General features: G+C 42.8%; 1 protein-coding gene across 4 annotated transcripts in view; it reads left to right on the plus strand.

Annotated features, from left to right (window-relative positions):
• RYK (receptor like tyrosine kinase) overlaps window positions 1–7,041 on the plus strand; it is a 630,333-nt gene extending 623,292 nt beyond the window's left edge. For all 4 annotated transcript variants that reach the window (XM_069213581.1, XM_069213579.1, XM_069213580.1 and 1 more), the window contains exon 15: window positions 4,784–7,041. In XM_069213581.1, coding sequence (XP_069069682.1) covers window positions 4,784–4,895 — 112 coding nt within the window. In that variant the 3' untranslated portion in view covers window positions 4,896–7,041. The remainder of the gene's footprint in view (window positions 1–4,783) is intronic.
• Window positions 7,042–10,522: the final 3,481 nt, after the last annotated feature.

Genomic DNA, 10,522 nt, shown 5'->3' on the forward strand with positions numbered 1-10,522 from the left:
ACTTCATCCAATTAGTTGAATGACACGAGGAGAAAGGAGCATCATCGCTCTAGGCCTCTGTTCTCAGAGAGGCGCAGAGCTGTTCTCGGAGAAGTAGGCTCTGAGTTTCTGGGAGCTGCAGCCACCTCTGCCCAATTACGTGAGTTTTACAAGAACATGCGCCTCATTTTTAGGTAGCCTGACCCCTCGGAGCGCCTTTGGTCCCTGCAGGGTTGGCAGTGGCCCCCTCGGGTTTTGCCCCAGTGGCTAACCAGAGATCCATTCCTGGATCTGAACTGGCATCGGTCGTGATGACGGTTCAGATGTTGATGTTCCAACGCCACCCAGGCCTGTGGTTGGCGTCAGTCCTATACTTATTCCTGACACAGAGCTAGACCACGTCACTCTACGACTTTACTGGGGACCTTGCTCCCTAGGTTGGATCCTGACCTTACTCTTACGGGCACAGGTACAGTGAGAGTATGGAGGGGTTGCTGGACCCTTTAGAATACCAGCTTCACAACCCCATTGACTGGGCTCAGGACCTGGGTGAAGCCAGTGGTCTGGACTCTTCCCCTGATGCTGGCATTCTTCCTTCCCCTACTGTGGCTACTGAGGAGGGAGTGTCTTATTCCGTGGTGGTGAGGTGAGAGGCCGTGGTCCTGGGTCTTGAGCTTCCTTTGGTGGCAGTTAGGACTAACCTCCTGACTGAAGTGCTTCGGCCTGGGTCTTCCTCTTCAGGACCCCTTTTGTCCTTTAATGAAGCCCTCACTGATTTTCTGCTGAGAACTTGGTACAAACCCAACACAGGGGCTCCTGTTAATAGGACAATCGCCTGCCGCCATAGACCAGCGCATAATGACCCAGTGTTCCTGGCGCGACACCCTACCCCTGAGAGCTTGATTATCCAGGGCCCTACATCCCCATGCGCATTTCCTTCAGCACCCCCGGATAGGGAATCCAAAAGACTGGATAAGCTTGGGAAGATGTTTTCTCTCTCCAGTCTGGCATTGGAGTCTGTGATAACTATATGCCTTTTCGGCTGTTACTCCCATACTTTATGGGACATGGTTACGCAGGTGCTGCCACAGGCCCCGAAGGAGGCCCGGGCCATTCTCTTTTAAGCTGTTGCTGATGGGAGAGACTCAGTGAAGTTCACAATATGATGTGGACTAGATACGACAGACTCACTAGGTAGATCGGTTGCATCAACAGTATTCGTGAGGCGCGATGCTTGGTTGAGGATGTCTGGCTTTTCGGTAGAGGCTTCAGTGCCATCCATCTCTTCGGAGACAAAGCAAACTCGGCGCTCCAGCACGTTAAGGACTCCCGGTCTATGCCCCGGGTACTTGGGCCTCACAGCAGCCCCTTGAATCCCTGCCCCCCCCCCCCCCCACCCATGTCTGCTTTTCACCCCTTTCGTGGCTAAGGAAGGGGCACCCAACAACATTTATTTCCCTCCAGTCACTGTGCCACACATGCTGTCTAGCCCCTGTGTGGCCGTGCACGTTGGATCCAACGTCCTTGTGCATCACGGTGCCAGTGGTCTGCCCAATCCATGACCCCTGCCACTGCAGGCTCCAAACCTTCCCAGTTTGGCGCTTTCGCATCAGGAACCACTTGGAGCCAGAATTCGCCATCACCTGCCCTGTTGGATATCCACCACGTCAGACAGGTGGGTTTTGCAAATAGTCCGAAGTGGCAGTCTTCCCCTACCTCAACGGCTGGCTGCTGAAGGCGGGCTCTCCCCAGACTGTCGTCTCCCACCTCCAGACAGCGACAGACCTCCTGCATTCACTGGGGTTCTCTATAAATATGCCAAAGTCACACCTTACTCCCTCTCAGATGCTCCCTTTCATCTGTGCTGTTCTGGACACAGTGCAGTTTCTGGCCCACATTGTTTCTGGCGTATCCTCCTTCGCGGCAAGTCCAGGATATTCAGGCTACTGATGTTTCAGCCTCTATCTTGGATTTCAGATAGAATGACTCGGAAGCTCCTGGGCCTCATGGCCTCCTGCCAGTGACACGTGCCAGGTGGCATACGCAGGCTCTGCAGTGGGAACTGAAGTTCCAGTGGGTGCAACATCAGGGAAATCCCTCTGACCTGGTCCAGATCTTGAAGTGAACTGCACAAGATCTGCAGTGGTCGCTTTTGAACCGCAGTTGGGTCAGAGGCAGATCCCTCTCCAACCAGATCTGACAGTAGTGACAGATGTGTCGCTTCTGGGAAGGGGCGGCTACATGGGAGAGCTAGAGATCAGAGGCATCTGGTCTTTACCGGTGTCCAGGCTCCAAATCAGTCTTTTGGAGCTCAGAGTGATCAGGTTAGCATTGAAAGCATTCCTTCCCTCATCTCAAAGGGAAAGTGGTGCAGCTTTTCAAGGACAACACCACTGCCATGTGGTACTGCAGCAAGCAGGGCGGGGTTGGGTCGTGGACCCTTTGTCAGGCCTTTGCGCCTCTAGACATGGCTGGAACATCAGGGCATATCCCTGGTCATTCAGCATTTGGCTTATTCTTCTAACGCAGAGCAGACAGACTCAGCCATCAATGCCTGGTCGATCACTAATGGCGTCTCCACCCAGAGGTGGCACAAGGTCTGTTTCAGAAGTGGGGAGGGCCTTGGTTAGATATGTTCGGCTCCGCAGTGAACATGCAATGTCTGCTGCTCTTTGCGTTGGAATTTCCAAGGCAGCACTAATTTGGTGATGCTTTTCATCTCTAGTGGAACTCAAGCCTCCTTTCCGCCAATATCTCTTCTGCCCAGAGTTCTCAAGAAAATCAAGAACAACAGTCCCAAGTAATTCTTGTGGCTCTGGACTGGACATGGAGAGTCTGGTATCTGGAGCTCTTGAGCATGGCCATCAATCCTCCATTCAGACTGCCCCTTCAGCAGTATTTTCTGTTGTAGCAACAGGGGAGGGTTTTCCACCCAAACCTGTCCAGCCTAGTCTTCTTGCATGGAACTTGAACTGTAGTAGTTGACAGTTTTTGACCTTGCTCCTGAAGTCTGTAACGTTATCTTGGCAGCCACGCATCTCTTCACCAGAACAGAATATATGCCTGTCGGAATAAATTTGGGACATGGTAGGCAGTGGCCCCCATGTCTGTTTACCCGCTCTCTGCCCCTCTAGCAGAGGTCCTCTTGTTTTCCTTTCTCTACCACATCAGGGCTCTGCTTTGGGCACCCTCAAGGGTTACTTGTCGGCTATCTCTGCTTTCCTGAGATTACCTGACCAATCCTCTTTGTTTAAATCTCCTATTGATTCCTGAAGAGTCTTACCCATTTGTTTCCTCCTTCTCCGTTCATAATACCCCAATCTGATGTGAACCTGATTCTTACTTTTCTGGAGAGTGCTCCTTTTGAGCCACTTCATAACTGTCAACTTAGGCTTCTTACTCTAAAAACAACCTTCCTTGTAGCCATCACTTCTGCCCGCAGTGTTAGTGAGCTGCAGGCCTTTTCATTGAAGCGACCCTTCATTTTCATCCATCATGATCAGGTGGTGCTTCGTAACAGGGCTTCCTTTTTATTTCACACCCTTTCATGTAATCCACTCCATCACCATGCATGCATTTTTATATGTCCCCACATCCTTCTAAAGAAGAGAAGGGACTCCACCACCAAAAAAGTGCTTTGACGTTCTATATTAATTGCACCAAAGAGTTCCCAGTGGGTGATCAACTCTTTATGGGTTATGTGAAGGTGAGAAAAGGTCTGGCAGTGCAGAAGAGGAGCATCTCCAGACGGGTCCTTGTCTGCCTTAAAATGTACTATGCACTGGCTAAGAAGCAATTCCCGGATGGATTGTGTGCTCCTCCACCAGAGCAACAGCCTGCAATCACTGTATTAGCATACAGAGTTCCAGTCCTGGACATCTACCAGGGAGCAATGTGGGCGTTTCTGCAGCCATGCACCAAACACTACTGCCTGGACAGTCTGGTCCAAAGGGGCAGGTATTTTGCCCAATCTGTCTTGCTGGACTTCCTAGTATGATCTTAGTTCGCGGACCCACCTCCGGGGATGGTATTGCTTGGGTATGTATTCTATGGTAAGGAATCCTCAACTAGAAGTCTCTATCAGATGAACAAGTTACTTACCTTCAGTAACGTATTATCTGGTAGAGACATTCTAAATGCAGATTCCTTACTGACCCACCCATCCTACCCGCTTTGCAGACTGGTTTCTAGGGACAGGGACTTCCCTTTCAGGGCTATAGTTTTGATGCACCAGGGTAAGTGTTTTTCATGGCTCTGCGCTTCTAGTGTGGAAAGTCGTGAACGGAAACCAACGTCAGCATCTGGGAGGGGGGTGCCTGTATGAGACCCTCAACATCATCTATGGCGTGTGCGACACCAACGACTGACACAGATGTGACAGACGCCACCTAGCGGCGCACTGTGGTACTGGTTGAGAAAAATCTCCAGATCCAGACTGACGCCTGGGGGATATTCTAAGGTGAGGAATCTGCAACTAGAATGTCGCTACCAGATGCTGTGTTACAGATGGTAAGTAACTTGATTGTCTATTCTTCACTATTCATTCTGTGCCTACCCTTATTCTATAGCCTTTTAGGGATGTACCATTTCTGAAGTCTAGTTTAAAAACCAAAAGTACATACATTTTAAGAGCTTTTTCTGTTTATGCCTTCCAAGGGCTAAAAGTTTATTCCTCGGCTTGTTATGGGTTAGCTTTTCTTTCAGGCCTTGTGAGAAAGTTCCTTCAGTTGAACATCTGTTTCAGATCTGCAACAAGCTATCTAGCTTTTCTTTTTGCATTAATTTGTCTTGTGTGCTCTTGTAGGTTTGCCGTCATGGCCTGTTGTTGGGCATTGGATGCGGAAGAAAGACCCAAATTCCAGCAGTTGGTGCAATGCCTCACCGAGTTCCATGCAGCACTTGGTGCCTATGTTTGAAGCCAATGACACTTCCAAACCTTTCCTAAAGGATCAGGGACTACTGAGAAACAAAAACAAACTCGGCATTCGGGGTCCATAATTCCTCCAGGCGTTCATGCCAGACGTTTATTAAGGATCTCATTACAAAGACTATAATGTATGAAAGCTACGACTTTGGGAATGAAGTCCATCTCCCAAATCACTGTGCCTTTTAATGCTTCATTAGTAAACACTTTTGTAAGATATCATCGTAATATTGCGTATTTTGTAGTGAATATTATCACTTTTTCTATTGAAAAGACATTTGAGTGAGGATTTTGAAAATAATTTAGTCTTGTTGGACTAAAACATTATTGGATGACCTTTCGAACACTATTCTTACAAAACCACGTTTTATTTTTTAAGTAATGAAGTTTGTACCTTTTATAAATATTTGGACTAGAACGTTTTGTATTAAATAATGAAACCTTTCTTGGAGAGCAATTCCAGCAATACAGTCTTCTTATTTAATTATTGTTCTTTGTTGTTTATTTAAAGATATCCCGACACCTGCGTACTTTAAAATGTTATCCTACCTTTACATTTTATCTGACTCTGATTTTACATTGAATATTGTGTTTTCCAACCCAGTATGTTAATTGTAAGCTTCATTGATTCACAAGACATAATGTGAATTATTTGTTTAAAGTCTGTTATGACGGTTTAAGCAAAAGTCAGTTAACAGCACTGAAGAAAAAACTGGCATGTTTTTAACTAAAATTACCAATGCTGCACATTCTAGAAAAATCATACAAATCAAAATGGGTATCCCCTCCTTAAAATAAGTCAGTGACATTCTCAAGGGCCATCATTTTCAATTTACACATTAAGAAGCTTGTCAAGAGGTTAATTTCTAAACATGTGGGTCTAAGATACTCGATTGTGTAGGGTTCCATATTTTTTAGATGAGAAGTAGCTGCTATAATCACTGTTGTATGTTTATCATAAACAACGCAAGTCTGTTCTATGGATGTGTTAGCTTACATGACCAAGAATGGCAAAATAACCTAATAATTCCTTAGTATTTGGCAAGCTATATATATATTTGCAATTTAAGATGTTAATTGTACTGCAATTTTTTGTGAAGAATAGGTAAAAAAAAGTAATGCTCTGGAAATGAAACAAGAACTTGTGATTTTTTTGGTCTTTCGACTTCTGCAGAAAGTTAATAACGATTCTCAGATGAGCGAGTCAGACTCCAGGGTCGCTCTTGATGTACCAGTGACACTACAGACCACAATGGATTAGTTGTCGAGCTCTTCCACTCTTTCCTCCTTCTCATTGGACATTAGGCCTTCTTTATCGTTTATCAGCAAGTTGGCAGCATTAAGGAACTTCATAAAACGAGATTTCCAATTGTAAAAAAAAAAAAGAAAAATATTCCTCCAAATGCTGCAATGGCAAGTATGCTGTTTATGCCATTCAAATTAGTGCAGCCAGAACAGTGTCCGGAAAGAAACAAGGATACTTGATTACAACCATCCCCCAATATGTCAGTAGTCCGTCATTAATTGCCTTTATGACTAGATGTCTCAGTCGCATACTCCGCTATAGGAAAGACCACCAGTCAACTTGTATTTGAACGGACAGTAGCTTGAAAGAACACCTTTCTTGCATGTCTGCACTGGTATTAGACTTTGCGTCATATTGACATTCTCTCCTACAGAACTTATCCTACTTTACAAAGAAACACTTCATTTAACCTTAATGCCACCACATTTTCTGTCAGAAAGTCGATAGCTATGACTCCATAGTGACGCCTCAGTTCTGAACTGTAATTTAGTGCCATGTTTTTAAAGTCCTGCCACTGTCTTCTGTTTGTGTTAATTACATTTGAGTTTTTATTTTTATTTTTGTTCTAGTAAAGCAAATGTTCTGTCATATATTGACAAAAAGTAAATGGGTCATAGGAAGTACTTTTATGATGTATTCTTGATAAATGGTTAACAGTGTACCTTATTAAGGTATTTGTATTAGGTTGCTGTCCCCCTTTTGTGAACTTTTACTTACTCTAAAAATCAGTGAGTGGTACAGGATTCAAATGGCATCTCAACGGACAATTGATTACAGTTATGTACTGGCAATTCTCATTGGTGACATTTAAACTGTTCCGTTATTTCTCATTGTTTTAGGGGTGTACTTGTATTTTGTTTTCTTTTTTACAGTATTCATATTGTGATGGTTATGCACGTTTGACTTCATGGACAATTTGGAAGTGCAAATACCGAGAGGGTGTCCTATGTCCACAGGTATGATACTGAAAGCACCGAATTCAACAATGAAAGAGAAAAAGGACTTCAGAGTTTATGGGACAGTATTGGGTTGTCTATAACAGGTACATTAGGTGCAAGAAGTTCATTTGTAATGCCAGCTTGTACACAAAGAGATGGCCACTTTTTCTGTGTGTGCAAATGCAAAGTTTGAATACCAAACAAACTGTGGAAGATTGTCAGGATAAGATGGGTAAAGATGAAATTTAGTTTCAGTAGATAGTTACTGAGCAAGGGCCTAATAAAGGTAAGGCATTTAAACGTGGTGCTTTTAGCAACATGGAGCCAGTGAAGATCAAGCAGGTGAGTCCTATAAGTGCAATGAGAAGTCCAGTAATTATAAGGCTGCTGTGTTCAGAACTGTCTACAATCTGACAAGTAGCTCTCATGAGGCACAAAGTTATAGAAAATCGGTGTAATCTAAATGAGATATCAGTATAGGATGAAATAGTACCTTTCAACAGGAACGTGGAAGAAGTGTTCAGATCATGTGAAGCCTTTTTAACAATTTAAGAGTAAACAGGTGCAATTTTATTAATTTTAGTGTATATAGATAAAGCATGGCCCAGATGAATCCCAGATTTTACAGATGGCACTGGTACAGGAGGAACGCAAAGATTATCTATCCACCATTCTGTTGACCATGGAGATGGATCACTGACAATGGCCAGCACTTAAGTTTTGCCTGCATTAAGCCTTAATACATTGGTCGAAATCCTGGTGTCAGTGCTTAATCTTGATGTTTTGAACCACCGACTTGTGTTCTGCATGTCTGTTAATTGGTTCATATAATTAAGGCATGATATAGAATAGGTTTCCATGTGAGTCTGTTATAGAAAAACATCTTGCATGTTAACTGTTAGTGTCCAGCTGTTCAGACACCTTTGAAAGGGGTTACAGATTATCTAAATACACTTTCTAAAAAAGTGCTTCATGGCCTAATCTGAATATAAGTGTTCGAAAGTAGTCCTGAATTGTGAGATTATCTTGACATTGAATCGGTGCAGGGACTGATTGGTCTGCTTTCTCTGCTTGCTACGTGGCTCATAGGCAATACTGTGCTGTTAATAAAGTTGTAGCACTGAACTTGATGGTGGACTGTGATGAGGACATTCCCCAGAAATCCCTGGATTATTTTTTGCTTTCTGTGTTCTCTGCCACCATACAGCATGTGCTTGCAGGGCTCTGCTGGAAGACAATGTCTTAATCCACTTTTATTTTACTGTGATGGACGTGCGAGATTTTACAAACTTGCTTTGGATTTTTTGTAGGTATGTTTGAATACCCTCCACCACTTGAGGTTGGAGATTTAATGGCCACGTGTTCCATAAGCAACTCCATGCCTACATACACAGATTCTTTGAAATAACTTACCTATGTGCTACCCCATAAACGATGAAGCAGTGATTTGAAAGCTCCTGTCTCAGTCATACATTTTAGTATGTGTTCACAAGAAGCAGACCTGTTTCTGGATAGTGACATTGATCGTCATCTGATGCATATTAGGAGGAAATGGTGTTGAAGGCCCTTTACTAGTCTGAGAAAACCAAAGCACACTCTCAAATGTAGTCCATATTGAAACAATTCCAGTAAACAGTCAGGTTTCAGAGATTCCAAGTATATTTATTTCTGCCTGATATAATTTGATTTTGAGTTAATGGCATATCAAAGGCAGCCCATACGTGTTTCATCAAATATTTACTTTTTCAAGGCTACAACGATATATAAAACACATTTATGCAAACAGTACCAAAGAACAATGTACGTGGGGCAAAATTTACTATTCCATACACCAGTATAAAAGGAGAGAGGAGCCCAGAATCACCACTGAGTGCATTAATATATCCTAAAGTGCTTATATGCTGCGTTTAGAAAAAATACTCACACACTTCTCCTTTGAATATATACCAGTTAAAACAAAACTAAAAAAATAGGACACTATTTATCATGAATAACACTACTGTGACTGCTCAATCCCTGCATGAAGTGTTCCAATGTGTTATCATGATGAATAGAGAAGATACCCGTTCCTGCAACCACCCTCTAAATCAACCTCAAGATCTGTACTTGTAGGTGATACTGTATTACTGAACCAAATATCCGTGATTTGAGTGAAGGTATTTGTAACTGATATTAATTCCAAACAAAACCAAAATACGGTAACACTCTGAATATAGCATCCAACAGAGAGCCAGTCGCTACTAAATGTGATTCAAAATATGTGTATAAACACTCCCTTTGAGTATTATTCAGTATAGCTAGTCCACGCCATAAATAATGGTGGGGAAATATTGAAATGATGCACATTCGAATGGCATGAGTAAACTTCAGCTGTTCTCTTATTATGAGAGAGAGAAATTGGAGGAAGAAATAAAAGGTCTCAATCTACCTGAAGTCACAGAAAAAAACTAACGGTTTCAAAGAAGTTTTTAATAATCCTCAGCCTTGTATGAAAGGCAAAAAATGTGCAACCTCAGATGGGACTAAAATGATATAAAACTGGCAGGGTCTTCACTTACGCACGGAGATTTTACATTATTACCAATGAGGGCACCGCCAGAGAGTCAAACACCCAACTAGACTTGAGGCATCCACAGGTGAATCTGATATTTCCAGTATTAACAAGTAATGCAAGTGAGGGATCTTCTTCCTAAATAAACAGATCACAACCCGTGGTGGGAACAATCTTTTTTTGTTTTAGGTGAATTGGAAAGGTATCTGGAGGGTACCAGATTACATTTAAAAAGAACAGGGCCTCAACACGAAGACAAGAACAGAACCAGAAAGAAATGCAAAAGAAGGAGAAGTAACAAGGTCTGCTGCTCTGAATTTAAGAATTAAGATCTACACAAATAGATACTGCAGCAAGTGCATTCATAAGTGATATGTTAGTTGTCAGGGTGTCTCATTGTATTTTAAACGAACACCAAATAAAAGTTCAATGCAACGATCTTGGTATTTGACCCACTTCTTGCCCAGATTTCACTCAGATGCATGTTGACTTACTTAATTTTAACTTCAGTACACATTTAAATATTTCAAAGAAAATACTAAAACGTTTTACCTGAACCAGGCTCCTCAGCATGCAATAGATCCACTAAGGACCAACGAGTTCTACAATTACCTCTGTTGGTAGATGAAAAAGAATCATCTATTCCATCATTACCTGAAATTTTGTCTGATTTGAATATCATTTCTAACTAAAATATTGATAGTGGCCTTAAACCGAAATCTACTTTACATCTATTCTTCCATCAGATAATGTTACTGATAAATTTTACAGAACGGTAACCCAGGAGCTTGATAAACTTGAGGATACTGTAGGGGGCAACTCCA

Source organism: Pleurodeles waltl, chromosome 11, assembly GCF_031143425.1.
Source record: "Pleurodeles waltl isolate 20211129_DDA chromosome 11, aPleWal1.hap1.20221129, whole genome shotgun sequence".
NCBI classification, from domain to species: domain Eukaryota; kingdom Metazoa; phylum Chordata; class Amphibia; order Caudata; family Salamandridae; genus Pleurodeles; species Pleurodeles waltl.